At 41.8% G+C, this 25,397-nt stretch overlaps 1 protein-coding gene across 3 annotated transcripts in view; it reads left to right on the top strand.

The window, feature by feature from the left end:
- LOC140464418 (E3 ubiquitin-protein ligase MGRN1-like) overlaps nt 1-25,397 on the top strand; it is a 158,682-nt gene that overhangs the window by 81,010 nt on the left and 52,275 nt on the right. For all 3 annotated transcript variants that reach the window (XM_072559443.1, XM_072559441.1, XM_072559444.1), the window contains exon 6: nt 22,931-22,997. In XM_072559443.1, the coding sequence (XP_072415544.1) occupies nt 22,931-22,997 (67 nt within the window). The remainder of the gene's footprint in view (nt 1-22,930; nt 22,998-25,397) is intronic.

Here is a 25,397-nt window from a genome sequence, read left to right as displayed (position 1 = left end):
GGGTGGGGGTGGAGAGGTCAGGAAGAAGATTGTCGGTTAGGAAGGCGGTGCTGAGTTTGAGGGATTTGACTGAAACAAGGTGGGGGGAGGGGAAATGAGGAAACTAGAGAAATCGGAGTTCATCCCTTGTGGTTGGAGGGTTCCTAGGCGGAAGATGAGGTGCTCTTCCTTCAACCGTCGTGTTGCTATGGTCTGGCAACGGAGGAGTCCAAGGACCCTGCGTGTCCTTGGTGGAGTGGGTGGGGGAGTTGAAGTGTTGAGCCACGGGGTGGTTGGGTTGGTTGGTCCGGGTGTCCCAGAGGTGTTCTTTGAAACGTTCCGCAAGTAGGCGGCCTGTCTCCCCAATATAGAGGAGGCCACATCGGGTGCAGCGGATGCAATAAATGATGTGTGTGAAGGTGCAGGTGAATTTGTGGCGGATATGGAAGGATCCCTTGGGGCCTTAGAGGGAAGTAAGGGGGGGAAGTGTGGGCGCAAGTTTTGCATTTCTTGCGGTTGCAGGGGAAGCTGCCGGGAGTGGAGGTTGGGTTGGTGGGGGGTGTGGACCTGACGGAGTCACGGAGGGAGTGGTCTTTTCAGAACGCTGATAGGGGAGGGGAGGGAAATATATCCCTGGTGGTGGGGTCCGTTTGGAGGTGGCGGAAATGACGACGGATGATACGATGTATATGGAGGTTGGTGGGGTGGTTGGATGAGGACCAGTGGAGTTCTTTCCTGGTAGCCATTGGAGGGGAGGGGCTCCAGGGCGGAGGAGCGGGCAGTGGAGGAGATGCGGTGGAGGGCATCGTCAATCACGTCTGGGGGGAAATTGCGGTCCTTGAAGAAGGAGGCCATCTGGGTTGTGTGGTATTGGAACTGGTCCTCCTGGGAGCAGATGCGGCGGAGACGAAGGAATTGGGAATATAGGATGGCGTTTTTTACAGGGGGCAGGGTGGGAGGAGGTGTAGTCTAGGTAGCTGTGGGAGTCGGTCAGTTTAGATCTCATTGAATACAGGGAGAACTAGCTATTTTGATACAGAACTGGCTCAAAGGTAGAAGGTGGTGGTGGTGGAGGGTTGCTTTTCAGACTGGAGGCCTGTGACCAGTGGATCGGTGCTGGATCTACTGCTTTTCATCATTTATATAAATGATTTGTATATGAACATAGGAGGTATAGTAAGTAAGTTTGCAGATGACACCAAAGTTGGAGGTGTAGTGGACAGCGAAGAAGGTTACCTCAGATTACAATGGGATCTTAATCAGATGAGCCAATGGGCAGAGAAGTGGCAGATGGAGTTTAATTCAGATAAATGTGAGGTACTGTGTTTTGGATTAGCAAATCAGATGAGGACTTGTACACTTGATGGTAAGATCCTGGGGAATGTTGCTAAACAGAGAGACCTTGGAGTGCACGTTCATAGTTCCTTGAAAGTGGAGTTGCAGGTAAATAGGATAGTGAAGAAAGCGTTTGGTATACTTTCCTCTATTGGTCAGAGTATTGAGTACAGGAGTTGGGAGGTCATGTTGCGGCTGTACAGGACATTGGTTAGGCCACTGTTGGAATATTACATGCAATTCTGGTCTCCTTCCTATTGGAAGGATGTTGTGAAACTTGAAAGGGTTCAGAAAAGATTTACGAGGATGTTGCCAGGGTTGGAGGAGTTGAGTCATAGGTAGAGGCTGAATAGGCTGAGGCAGTTTTCCCTGGAGCGTCTGAGGCTGAGGGGTGACCTTATAGGTTTATAAAATCGTGAGCGGCATGGGTAGGATAAATAGACAGGGCCAGGTGCTGGCAAATGGAACTAGATTAGGTTAGTACAACTGATCGCCATGGGCGAGTTGGACTAAAGGGTTTCTTTCCATGCTGGATATCTCTGAGTCTATGACAGGGTGAACTGTGAGGACGATGCAATGATGCTGCAGTTTGAATTGGACAGAATGAGCCAGTGGGCAAATACATAGCAGATGTGGTATAATGTGGATAAAAGTGAGGTTATCCATCTTGGTAGCAAAAATAAGAAGGCAGATCATTACTTGAATATTTGTACATTGGGAGAGAGGACTGTTTAATGAGACCTGGGTATACTCTTGCACCATTCTCTAAAAGCATGGTGATTTCCCTGCCCCACTCCAAGCTGATAGTTTCCCAGCCTCGCACAGCTCACTACTATCTCCTTCTGAAAATTCCCAAATAGGACGGCCTGGGCAGACCCATTGTTTCAGTTTGTTCCTGCCCCACAGAACTTATCAGTTCCCACCTTGACTTGGTCTATTTTTCCGTGGTCCAGTCCCTGCCCACTTACATCCATGATTCCTGTAATGCTTTACAACCGTTTTGGAATTTCAGTTTGCAGGCTCCAGTCTTTACCATGGATGTAAAAACCCTTTACACATCTATCCTGACCGGGATGGTCAGCGCTGTCTGCTTCTTCCTGGACCAAAGGCCTGAACTGTCACCCTCCTTTGCTTGGCCGAGCTCATCCTCACCCTGAAAAAGTTTTCTTTTAAGTCCTCTCATTTTCTTCAGGTAAGAGGGGTTGCAATGGATATGCTTATGGGCTCCAGCTAGGCCTGTCTCTTCATGGAGTACATGAACATTCCTTGTTCCAGTCCTATTCTGGCCCCCAACCATAATACTTTCTCCGACGTATCAATGATATCATCAGTGTTGCTTCCCTCTCTTGTCCCGAATTGGAAAAGTTAAGATTTCACTTGCAATTTCCACCCTGCCCTCACTTTCACTTGGTCTACCCCTGACTCCTTCCTTCCCTTCCTTGACATCTCTGTTTCCACTTCTGGGGATAATCCAGTCACTAGTATCCACTATAAATAGACTGACTCCCACAGCTACCTGAACTATACATCCTCGCACCTTGTTTCCTGTAAAGACTCCATTCTATTCTCCCAGTTCCTCCATTTCCATCGCAAATGTTCCAATCAGGCCAACTTTGATGAGAGAGCCTCTGAAATGTGAGTGGGGAGGTGGGGGCGGGGGGCGGGGAGAGGTGGTAACTGATGAGTGGAGACAGAGCCTAAAGAGAGAGAAAATAAGGTGTACAGACAAAGGATGGTTTAAGGTCAGTTGGGTGAATGAATAGCTGATGTTAGGGGCTATTAATAGGTTGTGTGTGCATTTACTTGCCATGTACTGACCTCAGCTCCCACTGAGCAGGGCTTGGCCTCACATGGGCTGCTACAACACACAACCCATTGTCAGCTTCTAATAGTACCCATTATCAGCTGTTTATCCCCCTCCCCACTGTCTGTCCAAATGTGTTTCTCTCTGTAGGCTCTATCTACACCAGCTGTTTACTCCCCCACTCCAATCTTCTAGATAAACATCCACCTTTTCCTAGTTACCATCAGTTCTGGAGAAGGGTCACTGGACCCAAAACATTAACAACCAAGTCTTTTTACAGATGCTGCCAGACTTGCTCAGAGACTGAAGTGGTTTCTCCAGGTAGCTGACCATGAGTGTCTCCCCTTTCTTGCCACCTGCCATTAGTGTGGAAAGATTTGTAAGTTGATGCTTGAGCTGTTTGCTTATGTTGTGAAGATGCCTTAACTTTGGCTGTCAAGTCCTGGATGGAGACCTGAATACAGAGCTCTGGTACAGAAGCAGGAACACTATCTCATGTAGTCACAAGATCTCCCTCAGTGGTCATATATTCATCTCCCAGACCATCCATAACCTCATCACTTCAGGGGATCTCCCATCCACTGCCTCCAAACTCATAGTCCACAACCCCGCACCGCCCATTTCTACCTCCTGCCCAAAATCCACAAACCTGACTGCCCTGGCTGACCCATTGTCTCAGCCTGCTCCTGGCCCACCAAACTCATCTCTGCATACCTCGACACGGTCCTGTCCCCCTTAGTCCAAGAACTCCCCACCTACGTTCGGGACACCACCCACGCCCTCCACCTCCTCCATGATTTTCGCTTCCCTGGACCCCAACGCCTTATCTTCACCATGGACATCCAGTCCCTATACACCTCCATCCCCCATCATGAAGGACCTCAAAGCCCTCCGCTTCTTTTCCCGCCGTACCAACCAGTACCCTTCCACTGACACCCTCCTTCGATTGACTGAACTGGTCCTCACTCTGAACAATTTCTCTTTCCAATCCTCCCACTTCCTCCAAACCAAAGGAGTAGCCACAGGCATCCGCATGGGCCCCAGCTATGCCTGCCTCTTCGTAGGATATATGGAACAATCCATCTTCTGCAGCTACACTGGCACCACCCCCCACCTTTTCCTCTGCTGCATCGATGACTGTATCGGCGCTGCCTAGTGCTCCCACGAGGAGGTTGAACGGTTCATCCACTTTACTAACACCTTCCACCTCAACCTCAAATTTACCTGGACCGTCTCAGACTCCTCCCTCCCCTTCGTAGACCTCTCCATTTCTATCTCAGGCGACCAAATCAACACAGACATTTACTATAAACCGACCGACTCCCACAGCTACCTTGACAACACTTCCTCCCACCCTGACCCCTGTAAAAACGCCATCCATATTCCCAATTCCTTCGTCTCCACCGCATCTGCTCCCAGGAGGACCAGTTCCAATACCGAACAATTCCAATGGCCTCCTTCTTCAAAGACCGTAATTCCCCCCCCCCACGTGATTGGCAATGCTCTCCACCGCATCTCCTCCACTTCCCGCTCTTCCACCCTTGAGCCCCGCCCCTCCAATCGCCACCAGGACAGAACCCCCACTGGTCCTCACCTACCACCCCACCAATCTCCGGATACATCGTATCATCCATCGTCATTTCCGCCACCTCCAAACAGACCCCACCACTAGGGATATATTTCCTTTCCCTCCCTTCCCCTATCAGCATTCTGAAAAGACCACTCCCTCGGTGACTCCCTTGTCAGGTCCACACCCCCCACCAACCCAACCTCCCACTCCCCGGCACCTTCCCCTGCAACCGCAAGAAATGCAAAACTTGCGCCCACATCCCACCCCCCCCCCCCCCCCCCCCCCCCTTACTTCCCTCCAAGGCCCCAAGGGATCTTTGCATATCCGCCACAAATTCACCTGCACCTCCACATACATCATTTATTACATCTGCTGCACCCGATGTGGCCTCCTCTAGATTGGGGAGACAGGCCGTCTACTTGCAGAACATTTCAGAGAACACCTCTGGACACCCGGACCAACCAACCCAAACCACCCCGTGGCTCAACACTTCAACTGCCCCTCCCACTCCACCAAGAACATGCAGGTCCTTGGACTCCTCCATTGCCAGACCATAGCAGCATGATGGCTGGAGGAAGAGCGCCTCATCTTCCGCCTTGGAACCCTCCAACCACAAGGGATGAACTCCGATTTCTCCAGTTTCCTCATTTCCCTTCCCCCCCACCTTGTCTCAGTCCCAACCCTCGAACTCAGCACCACCTTCCTAACCTACAATCTTCTTCCTGACCTCTCCGCCCCCCACCCCCACTCCGGCCTATCACCCTCCCCTTAACCTCTTACCACCTATCGCATTCCAACGCCCCTCCCCCTAGTCCCTCCTCCCTACCTTTTATCTTAGCCTGCTTGGCACACACTCCTCATTCCTGAAGAAGGGCGTATGCCTGAAATGTCGATTCTCCTGCTCCTTGGATGCTGCCTGACCTGCTGCGCTTTTCCAGCAGCACGTTTTCAGCATATATTCAAAGACCACATCGACGGTGAATTATGTTATTACAACATTCAAAACTATTATTCAGTCCCACAAGTGGCTTTGTGACAAAGCTGAGCAGTCTTAAGTTTGGAACACAGCCAAACATTCATAATGGCTACAGCTATCAAAATATTAGCTTTTAATCTCAGGCCCTTATAAAAATGCAAAAACAGATGGTGATTCATTTCCATTTCAAAGCAGAATGTCTTTCAATCAATAGAGTGGAGCTGATGTTTTCCCCCCAAAGTCATATATAGTTGGACATTTTTAAATGAAATTCATCTTAGTTCAAAGTGTGAAAGAAGAGTATGCCAGCATTTTTTCTACAATTTTGAATGCCTTAATTCACTTTTGGCAAGACAGAGCCTGCATCAATCACTGCACTAAAAACATATGTACGTTAATTACTATGCATTAACTCTTAGTGACATTGAAGCGTCAAAACATGTAATACTTAGGTGTTCGAATGTTCTCAATGACTCTACAGGCATCCTGCAGTGGCTGTGACCTCTCCAAAATGATGGGCTATTTATTTTCTGGTTGGTTGATTGTTTGATCGGCTTCTTCCAAAACCCATGACAGTACTTGAAAAGAGTATTAGAAAGGAAATTGAAATTTTTTTGTGGTCTTCACAATGGCCCCTCCAACCTTGGAAGAGGTGCATATGCGCACGGTTTATTAAAAGGCGAGAGGAGACGTAGAGTTTGGTAAGAGAAGCAGAGCAAATTTGTGTTGCAGCCCGATGAAAATCACTCTCTTTTAGGTTTCCTGATTTAATGTGATTCTTCTAACTGTTTTGAGATGAAAATCAGATCCAAGGTGTTTGAAGGAGCAGACAACAATGATAGACTGCTTCCAATAAATAATTTCCCCAGTAGGGTATACATTGTTATTTTAAAAGGAAGTCTAGACTGAGGAGCTCCTGTTTAAAGCTGAAAAGATAGCCATAGGTTTGGAAGCATGTCCTTCTGCTGTAAGACAAAGACAATACATAGGAAAACCACGATTTGCAAGTTCCTTCCAAGACTCTTGGCAATCTGATTTTAAATTTTTTCTTCGCTGTTAACTGGGTCAAAATCCTGGAATTTTTCCCTAACACTCTGGATATATTTGCATTACATGGACTGCATTTTCAGGAAGATCGCTTTCCACCACCACCACCTCAAAGGCACTAGAGATGGATAACAAATGCTACCCTGGTCAGCATGCCCACATCTTATGAAAGAATAAATGAAAGTGAATCAAATGTGTGGTTTTTCAAGTATTTTTTCATTTCAAACTAAATTTCTCAGTGTAAATATGTAAACCATAAAATGCAAAGCTTAATTACTTTGAACTACCTTTAAATTTTATCAGTACTTGATCAGTAAGCTCCTTTGATTCACTTGAAGCATCCTGGATTCAATTATTGCTATGGGCATATATTTTAACAGTTTATACTACACTGTTCTCATTATATTAGTAACCTACAGGTGAAATATCTTTTGACAATATATCACAATCTGAGTGAAGCGAACGAAGTCTCTTGCTTCCCCTTTGGAGGGTATATTTACCTGGATTGGGCTATGTACAGTTTGTGCCTTTGAGTCGTCATTATTATAGCTTCCATATAATTATACATTGCATATATTTTGAAAGAAATGTCAATTTGCTAATGAGGAGGGGGGAAAATCATTCTTCTGCCATGTACAGTAGGTAGAATGCACACCATATAAAGATCCAAAAATCTATGGGACACATTGCAACGTCCAGTGAAACCAATATAGCATCACTGAACCGTCTTGTTGAAGTAGGGTTACCTAATACCGTGTGATTTGTTTACTTGTGATGAGGATTTTCTTACCAGATTGGCACTCCTACTGTAAGTAGAAGCCATTACCTGAGCGGCCCCTGAAAAGAGCGAAACATTTTTCCAATTAAAGAGATGAAACATTAAACCAAATAATTTGTAGATTTTTACACAGTCTGCTTCATTTTTTTAATTTGTAGATTTTTACACAGTCTGCTTCATTTTTTTTTGTTGAAAGAAAACTGACCAAAACTACCTTTAAACAGCTGTCGTGTATTAATGTCAAAGGTTGGAACTGTTGATGCTGTTCTCTATCATCGCTATTTGTTATGGCATTTTTATTTGTAAGGATCCTTTCCTTTATTTAATTTTCAGGTACCAGCCAACTGCTAATGGTTGGTACAAAAATAAGGGTATTGTTGACTGAATAATAACTGATAATCAAAATTAGGGAAGGCTGTTGGCATCCATCGCTTGTTGGGGCTGACTTTTGTGCTGGTGGGTGGTGTGCTTCACGTGAATGATAGGGTTAAATAAGAAGCTAATCATGAAAATATGTTAAGAGCAAAAGTTGAATGACATCAGGTAGTTCTTTAACAATTGTTTTGTAAATATATAAACAAAGGGTATGGATATGGCTATATTATTTGACTGTAGTCTCTGAACTAGTATAATGGGTTGTGGGGAATTTAAACTCCATTTAATACAATGATAGGAAACCTGCTGGTTGGGACCCAGGGAGATAGTGAGGAAAGAGGTCAATCTGAGACTGATACAGTTGAGAACAGAAGCAAGTCAAATGGGCAATAGACAATAGGTGCAGGAGTAGGTCATTCTGCCCTTCGAGCCTGCACCATCATTCAATATGATCATGGCTGATCATCCTTAATCAGTATCCTGTTCCTGCCTTGTCTCCATAACCCTTGATTCCACTGTCCTTGAGAGCTCTATCCAACTCTTTCTTAAATGAATCCAGAGACTGGGCCTCCACTGCCCTCTGGGGCAGAGCATTCCACACAGCCACCACTCTCTGGGTGAAGAAGTTTCTCCTCATCTCTGCCCTAAATGGTCTACCCCATATTTTTAAGCTGTGTCCTCTGGTTTGGCAGGGAAAAGGTAGGACTAATAAATTAAACTGCATTTATTTCAATGCAAGGGGCCTAACAGGGAAGGCTGATGAACTCCGGGCACGGTTAGGAACATAGGACTGGGATATCATAGCAATTACGGAAACATGGCTCAGGGATGGACAGGACGGGCAGCTTAATGTTCCAGGATACAAATACTACAGGAAGGATAGAAAGGGAGGGGGAGTGGCATTTTTGATAAGGGATAGCATTACAGCAGTGCTGAGGAAAGATATTCCTGGAAGTACATCCAGGGAAGTTATTTGGGTGGAACTGAGAAATAAGAAAGGGATGATCACCTTATTGGGATTGTTTTATAGACCCCACCAATAGTCAGAGAGAAATTGAGAAACAAACTTGTAAGGAGATCTGAGCTATCTGTAAGAATGATAAGGTGATTTTGGTAGAGGATTTTAACTTTCCAAACATTGACTGGGACTGCCATAGTGTTAAGAGTTTCGATGGAGAGGAATTTGTTAAGTGTGTACAAGAACATTTTCTGATTCAGTATGTGGATGTACCTACTAGAAAAGGTGCAAAACTTGACCTACTCTTGGGAAACGAGTCAGGGCAGGTGACTGAGGTGTCAGTGGGGGAGCACTTTGGGGCCAGCGACCATAATTCAATTAGATTTAAAATAGTGATGGAAAAGGATAGACCAGATCTAAAAGTTGAATCTCTAAATTGGAGGAAGGCCAATTTTGACGGTATTAGGCAAGCAACTTTCGAAAGCTGATTGAGGGCAGATGTTCGCAGGTAAAGGGACGGCTGGAAAATGGGAAGTCTTAAAAAATGAGAAAACGAGAATCCAGAGAAAGTATATTCCTGTTAGGGTGAAAGGAAAGGCTGGTAGGTATAGGGAATGCTGGATGACTAAAGAAATTGGGGTTTTGGTTAAGAAAAATATGTAAGGTATAGACAGGATAGATTGAGTGAATCCTTAGAGGATAAAGGCAGTAAGAGCATACTTAAGAGAGAAATCAGGAGGGCAAAAAGGGGACAGGAGATAGTTTTGGCAAATAGAATTAAGGAGAATCCAAAGGGTTTTTACAAATACATTAAGGACAAAAGGGTAACTAGGGAGACAATAGAGCCTCTCAAAGATGAGCAAGGAAGCCTTTGTGTGGAGCCGCAGAAATTGGGGGAGATACTAAACGAGCATTTTGCATCAGTATTTACTGTGGAAAAGGATATGGAAGATATAGACTGTCGGGAAATAGATGGTGACATTTTGCAAAATGTCCAGATTACAGAGCAGGAAGTGCTGGATGCCATGAAACACAAAAAGGACCTGATCATGTGTACCCTAGAACTCTATGGGAAGCTAGAGAAGTGATTGCTGGGCCTCTTGCTAGATATTTGTATCATCGATAGTCACAGATGAGATGCCGGAAGACTGGAGGTTTGCTAACGTGGTGTCACTGTTTAACAAGGGTGGTAAGAACAAGCCAGGGAACTATAGACCAGTGAGCCTGACTTCGGTGGTGGGCAAGTTGTTGGAGGGAATCCTGAGGGACAGGATGTACATGTATTTGGAAAGGCAAGGCCTGATTAGGGAGTGAACATGGCTTTGTGCGTGGGAAATCATGTCTCACAAACTTGATTGAGTTTTTTGAAGAATTAACAAAGAGGATTGATGAGGGCAGAGCAGTAGATGTGATCTATATGGATTTCAGTAAGGCATTCAACAAGGTTCCCCATGGGAGACTGATTAGCAAGGTTAGATCTCATGGAATACAGGGAGAACTAGCCATTTGGATACAGAACTGGCTCAAAGGTAGAAGACAGAAGGTAGTGGTGGAGGGTTGTTTTTCAGACTGGAGGCCTGTGACCAGTGGAATGTCACAAGGATCGGTGCTGGGTTCACTGCATTTTGTCATTTACATAAATGATTTGGATGCGAGCGTAAGAGGTACAGTTAGTAAGTTTGCAGATGACACCAAAATTGGAGGTGTAGTGGGCAGCGAAGTGGGTTACCTCCGATTACAACAAGATTTTGACCAGATGGGCCAATGGGCTGAGAAGTGGCAGATGGAGTTTAATTCCGATAAATGCGAGGTGCTTCATTTTGGGAAAGCAAATCTTAGCAGGACTAATACACTTAATGGTAAGGTCCTAGGGAGTGTTGCTGAACAAAGAGACCTTGGAATGCAGGTTCAAAGTTCCTTGAAAGTGGAGTTGCAGGTAGATAGGATAGTGAAGAAGGCGTTTGGTATGCTTTCCTTTATTGGTCAGAATATTGAGTACAGGAGTTGGGAGGTCATGTTGCGGCTGTAAAGGACATTGGTTAGACCACTGTTGGAATATTGCGTGCAATTCTGGTTTCCTTCCTATCGGGAAGAGTTATGAAACTTGAAAGCGTTCAGAAAAGATTTACAAGGAGGTTGCCAGGGTTGGAGGATCTGAGCTACAGGGAAAGGCTGAACAGGCTGGGGCTGTTTTTCCAGGAACGTCTGAGGCTGAGGGGTGACCTTATAGAGGTTTACAACATTGAGGGGCATGGATAGGGTAAATAGGCAAAATCTTTTCCCTGGGGTCGGGGAGTCCAGAAATAGAGGGCATAGGTTTAGGGTGAGAGGGGAAAGATATAAAAGAGACCCAAGAGGCAACTTTTTCACAGAGTGTGGAACGTTTATGGAATGAGCTGCCAGAGGAAGTGGTGGAGGCTGGTACAATTGCAACATTTAAAAGAGGCATTTGGATGGGTATAGGAATAGGAAGGGTTTGGAGGGATATGGGCCGGGTGCTGGCAGGTGGGACGAGATTGGGTTGGGATATCTGGTCGGCTTGGACGGGTTGGACTGAAGAGTCTGTTTCCGTGCTATACATCTCTATGACTTATTTTAATCATTGTACCATTTAATCTGGTAGCTTGCTGCTTAAAATGATGCTGGGAAGCAAAACCTTCATGCCATTTTTAAAAGTGCTCATGTTCACATTGTAATGCTGTTATGTATGAGGTTCTGGAAAGTTGGAGCAGGCTGATGGCTGCTTGTTGCTGGTGTGAATGCACTGGAACATATTGGCAATTTCCTGTGTTCTACATTTCTGTGGTTCAGTATATATAGTATTGCCTTGTTTTAGACTTTGCAGTATCATTTGTGAGGAAAGCCAGTATAATTTTTAAGTCTGAATAAATTCAATCTATGCCTACTGTTCAAGCACCACTGAATTCTGGCTTATGATTTCTGATGATTTTATAGAATTTTTGAAGAGAACATAGTTTTATTTTGTTATTTAACATTACATTAGTTCCAAGTTGAAGACAAAGTTGAAACTATTTCTGGGATAAACCAATGGATTATATTTTTGTCCTGTCTGGAGTATTGCATGTTTTTGTTAATTGTTGTGAGCTTTATCAGCAGAATATAACTTTAAGTGAATTGGCTCTGCTTTCTTTTATTCTACTTATGTTTTTGCTCGATAAATTGTAATATGTTTTGTGGTAGCAACTCTGAGGAGAACTACACAATACTGAATTTTGTCCTTTTGATCTTTTCCTGTTTGTTGTTGATTGAGCTAACTGGTTATGTAATTTTTCAAAAAATTCATAATTTCAATTGAAAACTGAGCGAGTTATAAAGAGATCGGGGTGATTTTTATGTTAAAAATAGTCAATTATTTTGAACACTAGGTTCAAAACAATGGAGCATTCAGAATCCTTAAAATACGCTTGCCCTTTTTAAACTGTAAAGGTCTTGGAGTGTTGTGATGTTAGTTGTTCAAATCTATTCTCACCAGCTATTTAAAAATACTTTGTTTTGATGAAAATAGTTTACCATGCAAAGAATAGAATACAGTGGCTACAAATGTATTGGAAGCAGAGTGCAATTTCTTCATGGAAAATAGGCAAAAGGATAAGTAAATGTTGGTTTTGCTTTATTGTTCTGTTGTCTTGCGCACCCATAATTCCATAAATCACATGTCACAATCTTGTAATCTTGATAACTGGAGCAACTTTGAGGTTTTCTCCCAACACGGAATAAAGTTCCCTGAGTTCTTTCTGAGGTTGAGCATTATATACATCTAAAAGGACAGCATTGTGATGTGTACCTTTTTATAACTGAAACAAATAAGGGTAATAATCTGGGCAAGTAGTGACCTTTTTAAAGGTGCATTCTGTCCGTGCTTTCATTTTGTTCAGGTGGCTTTGTGATGGCAACCAAGAATTGATTGCAAATCCCAGGCCCACCTTCTGTATGTATCAGTACTTGGGGTTAGACGATAAATACAGATTGTTTATTGCTAAGTTATAGCACTGAATTTAAGCTCCCTTGTGTATCATTGGGTCTACAGGTTTGACGAATCAATCTGAGCTTCACCAAACCAGGTATCATTCAGGAACTAATACCATTTATTGTAAAAAGATACCATGCTAAAGTTTCCATAAATAACTCTGGCTGTATTTTTATTGTCCAGTTGCTGCAACCTATAATTTAACATTGTCTAAGAATGCGAACCATGCTGTTTGTTCCATTGTTCATGATGAATAGCAACAGAAGTCTCTCTTTTAACTAAATTTAAAATCCAGTTGACTTTTTGGTGTTATAATTTCTTCATATTTCATGCATTTTAGATCATTTTGATTTTAATTTAGTGGCAGTGTTTGCTGATATCCGCAACTGTCAACAACTATGCGTCAGTGCTAATTTGGAAATGCACATGTGCATGATTCCAAACAGTGTTTATATGTAAATGCAGTACTGCATGCACACAGGAAAGCGTGTGCACTTTTGAAATGGGGTTCAACAGTAGGGAGAGAGGATGCAGGATTTCTTGTCTCCATCTTACCTCTTAATTCCCAATCTCCTTTTATTCCCCCTCAACATTTCCTCAGGTCCCCATCTCAACCGCTGCCTTCCCCACGTACTGAGTACTCCCAACTCTCCTTTACCCAGGCCCCAACCCCTCTATTTCTGCTTTGTGGCCAATTTCCCCCAAAACTGTTCCTATGCATAAGTGTGATTAAAAGTGACACAGAGAACATGTGCTGGTGTCAGCAAGTGCAGCCTAATTTTAATATTGTTTGGTCCTGGAAAAGGCAAGCATGCTGGAAATGCTCACAAGGTTTTGATGAAATCCTGTGTTATCACTGCTTGTCTTGCAGGCAGACCTGTTAATTTTTTTTCCAGCGTTTTTGATTTTTATTTCAGATCTCTGATGTCAGTATTTTGCTTTTGCACCAATAAGACTGCCCCTTTCCTGCTGTAGCAGAATTAACTGTTTCCCTAATTGGATCATTATGAATTGTAACTACAATTGAACAAAAATATTTGTAACGCATTCTTGAATTTTCTAAAATCTTTGGAACCAGTCAGTAAATTTAATTAATTTTCTCCTTGTTTTTGCATAGGTGTTTGAATTTTACACTATGTGAAATTATAATGGCCCAGAATTTGTAGAGTCTTTGACAGCAAACATAACTCAGTTACAGCAGGAATGGGGCACTATTATTGGTGCAAAAGCAAAATACTGACATCAGAGATCTGAAAGTGGGCGGCACGATGGCAGCGTGGTTAGCACTGCGGCCTCACAGCGCCAGAGACCCGGGTTCAATTCCCACCTCGGGTGACTGTCTGTCTATGTGGAGTTTGCGCATTCTCCCTGTTTCCTCCGGGTGCTCAGGTTTCCTCCCCCAGTCCAAAAATGTGCAGGTTAGGTGAATTGGCCATGCTAAACTGCCCGTAGTGTTAGGTGAAGGGGTAAATGGAGAGGAATAGATCTGGGTGGGTTACGCTTTGGCAGGTCAGTGTGGACTTGTTGGGCCAAGGGGCCTGTTTCCACACTGTAAGCAATCTAATCTAATCTAAACTCCTCTGGCCTGACCACAGTTTAGGATTATTCATGTGCTTCATTTTTTGATAGGCTGGCTGAAGCAAGTTTAACATGATTGACCATTATGCCTGCTTGATGGTGCCACTGCAGCTTAACGCTTTAGTACCCATTAAATAATGCTAATATTTAGTTGCATATGAATTGTTGAAGTTCTCTTCACAGAGATCACTAAATCACAATCTTTGTGGTCAATCGTAAATGCTCTTACTTTGTCACTGACTGCGAAGTCTGGGCCATTGTTTCCTTTTATACAACACCAAAAGTACTTCACAAAATAATTACTTTGAAGTGATACGGAAGTTCCTATGTGGACAATTTAAATTATAAAATAACTGTACGACTGTTAATGTATAATTATGTTGCTTCTACCCAAAGGAAGTGTACTGCATGTACAATCACTGAGAACAAGCAGGATTATTTCTGTGCATTCTGAACTTTTAATTTCATGCACTGTTTCCCAAATGTGTGATGAAGTTGTGAAGTACATTCCTTTAATAAGTACAGTGATGCACTATGTTCTTATTGAATATCTTTAAAATATGCAGTAAAAATTATTAATAGTTGGCCTTATGTTGATTTTTGAATCATCAAAACAGAATTTTTGGTGATAATGAAATTTATGACTTGAAGCGTTTTTTAGGTATTTCGCTACAATTAAAAATTCAATAGAAATAAGAGTCGCTAAAAGTGAATTTTTGATAAACTGTTGAGTTTAGCTGTGAAATTGAAGGAAAAATTACATTATCAACAGCACATGGTGAAATTTTTAAACTGTTTATAATACTTTGCATATTGATTATTATCCTTTCAGGTTCTGTATTAATTACCTATAAAGATCACCACCTTCCTTTCCTCACAGCCTCTGTACTGAGAAACTTGTCAAGCTCAGTGGCTCAGATTGATGTGAAACTATCAACTTTACTATCATTAATCCTTTGAAACAGGCAAGGAACTTCTGCAGTTCACATGTACAAAGTTAAAGGATGTTGTTTTCAGTGATTTTGTGCTTCAGCATTAGGCATGTGTGGAAAATGCCTAAGACTTCAGTTAATTAGAAATCAATTAAATGATGAAAGCTTCTACATTGCTCTTAGTCTCATTGTAACATTGTTGAAGAGGTTGTGCCTTGTTGAATAAAAGGAACTGGGTACAGGAAAGCCTCGATTATCCGAATACCTATTATCCAAAATCGCATTATCCGAAGGAGATCTCGAGGTCCCACTAGAAACATTACGTCAGAGATGTGCTTCCAACAGTGATTGTGTCTTTTGTTTATAGAGGAACCTCGATTTTCCGAACGTGATGGGCAGCCACTATTTTGTTCGAATAATCGATTATTCGGTTAATCCAGTGCAACACCTTCCTTACCCCTTACCCCCCCCCCCCCCCCCCCGCCCCCAACACCTTGCAACACCACCCCTCCCACCCCCAACCCGGTCCAACACTTCCCCCCATCCCCAACCCCGTCCAATACCCATCGTCCCAAACCCAGTCCCCCATCCCGTCTGCCCCCCCAACCCTGTACACACTTGCCCCGTCTCCGGGGCAGTTGGACTGAACACCAACAACAAAACTGCTGCAGTTGCCTTTTTCAGATTAGATTCCCTACAGTGTGGAAACAGGCCCTTCAGCCCAACCAGTCCACACCAACCCTCTGAAGAGTAACCCACCCAGACCCATTTCCCTCTGACTATGAGCAGCTTAGCATGGCCAATTGACCTGACCTGCACTTGTGGGGTAAGTTTCCAAATAACATACACACATGCAGCCACAGCCACTTTTAACTGCAACTTTTTGACAGGTTCCACCTTTGCCCTGTACAGGACAATGTTGGAGAGATGCTATGGGGAAAGGCGGGGGGGGGGGTTACACCCCTGTGTAGATCTCTAGGGAAAGTGTGTGGAGAGAGAGGATGGGCAGTCAGTCATTTGGAGACAGTGCCTGCTTAATCACTGTAAACAAAAGACATGATCACTGTTGGAAACACGTCTTTGGTGTAATGTTTCCATCAGGACCTCGCTCTCCTTCGGATAATCCGATTTTTGGATAATTGGTATTTGGATAATCACGGTTCCTCTGTACAGTGATTAAACAGGCATTGTCTCCAAATGACTGACCACCTGCTCTTTCTGTCTCCGCACTTTCCCTGGAGTTCTACACAGAGATGTACCCTAACCCCACTGCTTCCCCAGATAATCTTTCCAACATTGTCCTGTACAGGACAAACCTGGAAATTGTGAAAAAGTTGTGTGTGCGCACTCTGGAGACTTACCCCACAAAGGCGGCAGCAGTCTTGTTGGTGTCCAGTCCTGCTGCCCTGGAGAGGGGGCGGGGGACGGAGTTGTGGGGGGCAGTGTTGGGGATGGGGGTCATGCGTACTGTGTGTTGCTGCAGTCTCCTGAATGGGGAGCAGACTTTAAAAACTCCGAGCCCCAGTGGAAAGGCATTTAATCGATTAACCGATTATCCAAACAAAATGGTGCCCGCCCATCTCATTCGGATAATCGAGGTCCCCTGTATTTAGTGACATACAGAGTTCACAATTACTGTTAAATAACCCCTCACCCTGAAGGTTAAAGTTATTAATCCCAAATGTCACCATTTTGACCAGAAATTCAATTACTCGAAAATATCCTTTTTTTAAAGGATGTGATATTTTATCATCTTTCGCAATCCTCTGTGTCTGTCTCAGTTATTTGTTTCACTACCTGTAAAGTTTAGAACTGCCAAGGATTTGGTTTGCTTTGATTCCTGGTTTACTGTTTGTGGGAATACCTCAGTGTGATTGGCTGTTTCACCTACTTAATAGTGCACTTAATGGTGGACACCTAAAGATGCCCTAGCTTTGTCACCCAAAATAAATGTCAAGAAAGAGGAAGTCTGTAGCACAGATATTACTAGGATCTGGTGGACAGCTTTCTTTGAGCCCAGCAGTGAACATCCTTACTTCACTGCTGGCCTCAATCAAGTCTCATAATTTCAGTTCTACCTTGACTTTCTGACTGTCTTTTCTGAATTTTTTTTAACCTCTGTAAACCACCACTTCTGTGTAAGATCTCCTATTTGTGTTTACGTCACCCACTCTGTCTGGCGGCGATTTCTACTTTGTCGTCACTATAAGGATAAAAAATACATCACCCCCCCCCGTCGTTTTCCATTAGTTTCTAGTCGATTGTATGGTTCTAAGTTTACTAATATTAAATTCCAACTAAGGTATTACTTTTATTTATACAGTTCATTCTACATCTTGCTAATACGTCAAAAGCTTTAGTTGTTTAATAAATTAACAACACTTCTGACTTTAGTACAATTTGCAGGTTTTCATGTCAGTCTCTCGACCAAATCTAAATTATTGATCTACATATTGAATTGCTCTCCATTCTGAACTACACTTAGTGGAGTTAAGGGATTTTTTTTTTCTCTGTTTTCTGCCTTCTGGTGAATTGTTAATCAAGTTTTGTTCTGCTTTTCCCAATTAATCTTCTCCAGTAATTCCATGTGTACTTTGTCTCGACTATATGTGACAGACGGGGTTAAGGTTTAGAAATGAGATGATGATTGTTTTGATAAGTGGATTTAAAAAAGAGTAGAATATTTTTAAAATGGTTAGAAAGTTTTTAAGTTTGATGTTCAGAATAATTTGAGTGTTCTTGTAAAAGAAACAAAAAGCTAATCTATTAAGTGCAGCAAGTAATTAATGAATCAAATGGTATGTTGGCCTTTATTGCAAGGGTAAAGCAGTCTGGTTGTAATTGTGCATGGTTTTTCATGGGTTTTAATGCTGTCACAACCACACCATGTGTGTTCGCAGAGTGGTCCATGAATTACAAATTTCTATAGCTTATTTGAGTATTCCATAACCAGCATCAAAGGTTTCACACTCAAGTCACAGGTCCTTTACTTTGCAAAACTACTGTTCTGTGTTCTTCAAGTGAAGATCATAAAAGTATGAACAACAAAGTTGAAATGACACAAGCAAATGAAATGAATTGCAAATGACTCCCATTTTGATTGATGCTGAAATGATGATCTGCATTTTTTGGAAATGTTATGAATCAAAAAACTGCTGTGTGCTTACAGGGGGATATTTTATATCCATTTTAAATGGACAGATTAGCTTTGTTTTTACAATCATGACTGTCAGATCTCACCTGGAGCACTCTGCTCAGTTTTATATTTAAGATATTCTATTTAATTATATTTAGTTTAAATTATAATTAAATGTGCTGTATTTAAGAAAGGACTTGCTTGCATTGCAGGTAGTGCAGTGAAGATGTAATTTCGAATTTAAGGTTAATCCAAGTTTGAGAGAATGCAACGCAATTGATATACAGCAAAAAGCGTACATACCGTGATAATTAGAGAATACTGGTCCAGATTGGCAGGATGATCGACATGCAAAAACAGTTCATTCTTCCTCCTCCTTCTATTTCGCTTCAGTATCCAAGGCTTCTTGATTTCTTTAAACACTCATGAGTGTTGCCCCAAGTCTTTTATGTCAAAGGCTGTTTGTAAGGTTTGTTAACAAGCTGATCACAATGATTATTCAGTTCTACTACTCATCCCTTAACAGGCTGCGAGCTAGGATGTATTTCACTAAAGTAACTGCTACTTTCAGACACTAAGGAATTCATACTTCAGGCATCTTAATTAAGCAAGGTTAAATTAAAAGCCGAGCACAGTTTGTAGGAATATCTATTCATTCATTTATCCAACTGTGGCCCTTTGTTGAGCCTAACAACCTCACTTGCCTTGTATCTATGGAAATGAAACCTTACGCAGTTTTCAGTAAAACAAAGCTCTCAGAGCAAACCTATTGCTTTGTCTATTTTAAGCAGATTTTGTGTATGTAAAACCTAAACCTGTTTCTAATTTGTAGCACTGGGTTATTCTTAATTGTGAGATTGGCTGAATTGGGCCTTTACCTTGAGGAGTTCAGAAAAATGCGAGGTGATCTTACTGACACCTTTAAGACCCTGAGGTGGTTGGGGGATTGAGCAGGCAGATGCTGAGACTATAAGATTCCTCGCTGCACAGTGTAAACCAAAAGAGTGCAGTCTCTGAATGATGGACCAATCAGTTACGGCTAAGATGACAAGAAACTTGCTTGCTGATGCTTGTGAATGTTTGAAACTCAGTCGGGTTGGAAATACTCAGTCGTCAAGTCTGTTCATAACTGAGATTGATAGATTTCGCGACTGTGGGTTAATTGAGGGATGTTGAATTGAGGATGGAAGTATAATTAAGATTAAAGCTCAAACATGATTGATTGAATGTTGGAATAGGCTTATCCACATATGAATTGGAGAAGCTTTAGGCCATTTAGCCCTTTAAGCATGCTCCACCATTCAATACGATTATTCGTGTTCCAAATTCCACATTCTGATCTCTCCCTGATTAACTTTTGATTCCCCCTGCCTATCAAGAAACTGCCTACATAGTAGACACTCCCTGCTATCTGTTTTTACATTTTTAACTAGCGTCCTCTTATACTCTGATTTATTAATGGTGTTTAGCCTTTTAGATGATTGTTGTTGATTGGTCAGAATGCAATCATCTGATCAGCTGCTAGCTTTTGTGCATTGGCATACTTTCTCCTCAAATTTGATTCTTTTTTACTATTTTAGTAAAATGTGAATGGTGGCTGCTTCTCTTAAGAATTTATCTTTATAGTAGCAATGTAATTATTCCGAGTAGTGTGAAAGTGCCTGTCATTGCTTCTGTACTGATCCATCTACCAGACTATTCATGCCTACGTAATTGTCGTCTTATAAATTTTAAATACTAGTCTTAGACCTTTTCTCTCTCTCAATCTGGATGTAAAATACGGTCATATGACCACAGTTACCTAGAGGTGTTAATACTCTGAGGTCATTCATTAATCCTGCCACACTACACAATACCAAGTTAATATATATGTGCTTAGTTTCAAAAAATGTTGCTCCAAGAAATTAAACAGAGGTGTTCTATGAAATTTCTTTAAGGCTACACTTACCAACCAGAAGTTTTCAATTTGTATATTGCAGTCATTCATAGTTATTGCTGAAGGGCCATATTGTCACTTTTGCCCAATGTATTTTCACTTATAAAGTCCACAAATATTACAATTCTGTAATGCTTAAAATCTCATGAAAGAATGAAGACGATTGTCAATAACTTTTGCCATGAATGATTTGGATGTGAATATAGGAGGCATGATGACAACAAAATAGATGGTGTAGTGGTCAGTGAAGCAGATTATCTAGAGTACAGTGGGACCTTGGTCAGATGGACCAGTGGGCCGATGAGTGGCAGATGGAGTTTACTTTAGATAAATGTGAGGTGTTGCATTTTGTAAGGCAAACCAGGGCAGGGCTTGTACACTTATTGGTAAGGTTCTTGGGTAATGTTGCTGAACATGGAGACTTTGGAGTGCAGGTTCATAGTTCCATGAACATGGTGTCACAGGTACATAGGATAATGAAGAATACATTTAGCACACACTTCCTTCATTGGTCAGCCATGATGTGGAGGAGTCGGTGTTAGACTGGGGCGGACAAAGTTAAAAATCACACAACACCCAGTTATAGTCCAACAGGTTTATCTGGAAGTACTAGCTTTAGGCCCTTCTTCAGGCTTATGCCCAAAACGTCGATTCTCCTGCTCCTTGGATGCTGCCTGACCTGCTGCGCTTTTCTAGCAACACATTTTCAGCTCTAATCTCCAGCATCTGCAGTCCTCACTTTCTCCTAATAGTATTTATAGCAAATGATTAGTGTCATGCAAGTGAAATGGGACCAGTTCAGATTGAGATGTCTGGTTGACATGGACAAGTTGGACTCTGAAGGATCTGTTTTGTTACTGTATGACTCTATCAGGGCTAGCTCCTTGCACCTGTTTTCTTCTTTTCTAATTATGTAATAACTTCTTACTTCACTAAAGCTCTTAAAAATTTCTAAAAATCACACAACACCAGGTTGTAGTCCAACAGTCCAATATCCTCCACAATCACCTGATGAAGGAGCAGCACTCTGAAAGCCCATTGAACCTTAGTGCTTCATCAACTTTTAGTTTAACTAGTTTACCCATAATTTTCCTTTAATACATTAGAATCCAGACCATCCCAACCACTTAAGGAAAAAAAACAGATAAATTGGTTTCTTTAGCAGAATACATATTAATTATAAAAACCAAATACTACAAAGGCTTGAAATCTGAAACAAAAACTCTGTTTTAAGTACTTGGCAAGTCAGGCAGCATCTGTGAAGAGAGAAGCAGAATTAATGTTTTCGGTCAATGACATCCGTCAGGACTGTGAGTCCTTGGAGCTGTTTGATAGCTGAGTGTTGGGGTGAAAGAAGCCCGCAAACAATATTTCTTTGGTACAGCTGAAAAATATTGGAGCTTGGAAAGCCAGGGTTGTTGCCACTATAGTCAAACTATCTGTGTCTCCTGGAATTGTGTATGACAATGTGTTGGAGTAGAGCTTTTGGGAATCCGGTGGAATGCAGTCTTGGATCACACATCTTGGGTGAATTCATGGAGGCGGTGTATTTTGAGCAAGTTCTGAGGCTCTGTCTTCTAAATGAAGAATGTAAATGTTTTGTGTTAATAATATCCGTGGGAACTTTCTTGATTTGAATTTGCTACTTGATATACTGTATGGTATGTTCAGCATTGTTTACCTGTTAACTTTACTTCCCTTGTTGATTCCAGCTGTTCGAGTATTATGTGGCTTTGTGTATTAGAATGTTTTACTATTTTAACTTTGTACAATGAAGTTTATATTTTGCTCAAAATCTGAAATCTCGTGAATTTTTTCTCTTAGGCAATGTTTGAAATCCTCAGATACTTATTTTTCTAAACATAAAAGGTTACTAGCCTGACCAGAACATAAATTAGGCAGTCTTCATAATCATAATAATCAAGAATCAGAACACACTGACCCCCACAAATTAATAATATTAAAAAATAGTGTGTCAGCAGTTGTGTGGTGACATGAAGCATAGCACAAGATAACCCATTTATTTCTTTATGAAAATGTGCTCACTGTTTGTAGTCCTGTGTGTCAATATCTCTATCCAGCTCCTTTAAGGTAGCTTTCTCTGTCTTTCCAAAATTTATTAGATGCACACAAATTTCTAATTCTTTAATTATGGTTCATTTTTAATATGTAAAGTCAGTACGTTTATAAATTACTAGGTAACCTTCTGCAGTGTTACTCATAAAGGAAGTTTTAGCTGGCTTAGTTGAATTTACAGCACCATTTCTGGAGCATCCATTCTTAAATATTATTGCAGTGTTATCTTTTGAATTCAGTAGTCCGGGAATGTTACAGCATGTTTATTTCAATGTAGTAAGTGTCGTAATTTGACTATCTTTGACATCTTAAAAGATGATGTTTTGTTTAATGGTTTTTATTTTGTCATAAACCTTGGGGTGTTCATCTTTCAAAAGATTTTTGTAAGTTTTGCAGTATTTTTAAAGCTTTGTTTAAAACTTATGAATTTTTTTTTGACTGTCTTTTTCTTTTACCTTTTAGTTAAACTTTGATCTAGACAAAGGAGTTTTTCCTTTAGTCATTCGGGCAGTGGTTGATGAAGTGGATGGTAAGTAATGCTGTTTAATGTGCTGTAAGCCTAAAGGTTTACATTGCAGAAGCATCAAATTTGTTTTTATAAGTAATGTTTTTGTGGAAGGGTGTAATTTTCAAATATTTATCTTGAAGAAAATTGAGATGTGGTGATAGACTGCTAGAGTATTAGATTATGGGTTTAGGTCTGTAATGATTAGTTCCTGATGCTGGTTTGATTTTTTTTTAAAAGCATATGCTCTCCCCACTGCTCAATGTTTGAATTAACACAAGCCCATTACAACTATTGGACAATGTATTGTCTTTAGAGACGTTGCTCAAGAATCTGCAGGAAATATCTGGGCCCAAGTCCTCTACAATTCTGCGTTATAACAATGCGTGGTCACTTCTCCCTATTTGAACCAATAGCTGGCTGACTCAAAATGGTAAAAAGGTAAAAACAAAATGGAAGAGTGCCACCAGTTGAGCTATTGTTGAAACTTACATATTGCTCCCAATCTTGGGAGCCCTTTTATCAAGCAACAATATTGAATGTGTTTTGAAAATTCAGGTTTCTTATTTTTTCAGGCTGTTATTAATGTTAGAGAATCTCACCATCCCAACTGAAATCCCTGGCTACAAAGTCTTTCTTGAAGACATAATGTTAAGTACTGTATACTGAGTTTTTCAAGCACAGTGTGTTGAGTACAGCCATTTCTCATTTCTCTTTTTGTTGTGAACAGCTGAAGTGTTATGCTATTTGATATAATCCACCAGTTGTTGAGACATGCAGCCTGCATACCTGGCATCAAACTGGCACTTGAATTTCTATACCATGTTACTTGTTTGTGCTCTATTAGTGTCTCTGAATGTGCCTTTTCAGCTTGATTCTCATCCTGCTCCTAGACAATGCAACTCCTTTTGCTCCACACTGTAGGGAATCTAATCTAATCTAATCTAATGCTGTGTATTAGCAGCTTGAAATGGTTAGTTTTAACTGTTGTTGAAACTCTAAAAAAACAACTTACCTTTAATCTGAGGTAGCCTGAGTACTTTTCAATACTTCAAATGGCTGCCTTTGGCCCACTCGTGAGTCTGCACAATGTATAGCAAGCAACAGATCTTAGGAAGGGTTACCAGACTCCATGTTAGCTGTGCTTTCTCTCCACATCCACTGCCAGGCCTGCAACATTTATCCAGAAATTTCTGTTTTTGATTTGCTTAGCAACAGTAATTGGGGAAGCCATTATCCTGCATAGTATCTTTGTGCCGTCTTTCAGCATCAAGCTTGCACAGTGAGCAAATGACACAGGCCCTACTTCCAAGGTGGTTAATGAGGCCAATCTTCTAGTACCTGGAGCTGTTGGAATTTCAATGTATACGTTGTTAGGAAAAGTGAACTTTGGGGAAATAGTGGTAGAGAACTCATTAGTGAATTTCTCAGCTAATACATAGAGGAAAGACTTCATTAGACTATTCTATTTCAAAAGTGAATTTGAGTGCAGTTGAAGCTGAAGTTGTAGAAGGAGTTAATGTGCACCTGTAGATTCAGAAATAGTTAACGTGTCATCTTTGCATTGAGGTATAAATGAGGTAGGAATTTGGAGGTTACTCCCATCAAAAACTGGTTTCTTGTGAAAACTAACAAAGTGGGCTTTTGGGGTGGGGAAGAGTCGTGCTGTGACAGCAATGACTGCCATAGCCACTGATCATGGTGGTGTCTTATGCCAGCTCATGGATCCTGTTCCCATTTTCATCTGTCATCAGGTATGCTAATTGGAGATCCAGGCCTTAATGCCATACTCATTAGGATTCATGAAGTGAAGCTTTTGAGGTCCTACTCAACTTGTGACTTGATTCTGCCTAATCAGAAAATCTGTGGGTATGCCACCATCTTCCACATTGCAAGCATTGCCAGAGTAGTTCATAGAAGTTCATGGAATCTCTACAGTACAGAAAATGGCCATTCGGCCCATCAAGTCTGCACCGACCCTGCGAAGAAATCCCAAACTTAACATGGCTAAGTTACCTAGCTTGCTTACCTAGGGCAATTGAGCATGGCCAATCTATCTTTGGACTGTGGGAGGAAACTAGGGTACCCATGCAGATATGGAGAGAACATGCAAATTTCACACAGTCACCCAAGCTGAAATGGAACATGGGTTCCTGAGGCAGGAGTGCCAACCATTGTGCCACCATGCAGCCCCAAATCTCAACTTCTGCTAGTTGAGAGTCAACATACCAAGGACTATTGTGTTCAAGAGGACTGGTGCATTTATGACTTGGTCCTTTCATGAGATATCCAGAATGCACTGCAAAGGGCTAAAATGGGACTGTCCTCTAGCACTATTCCTGTGTCAAAGCAGGACCAAGATCAGTATCTGTGCAATTTCTACACTTTCCGTTAGCATCCCATGATGAATCCCATATTGTCCTG

The sequence above is a fragment of the Chiloscyllium punctatum genome, chromosome 40 (genome assembly GCF_047496795.1).
Source record: "Chiloscyllium punctatum isolate Juve2018m chromosome 40, sChiPun1.3, whole genome shotgun sequence".
Classification (NCBI taxonomy): Eukaryota; Metazoa; Chordata; class Chondrichthyes; order Orectolobiformes; family Hemiscylliidae; genus Chiloscyllium; species Chiloscyllium punctatum.
This window is presented reverse-complemented; position numbering and strand designations above follow the sequence as displayed.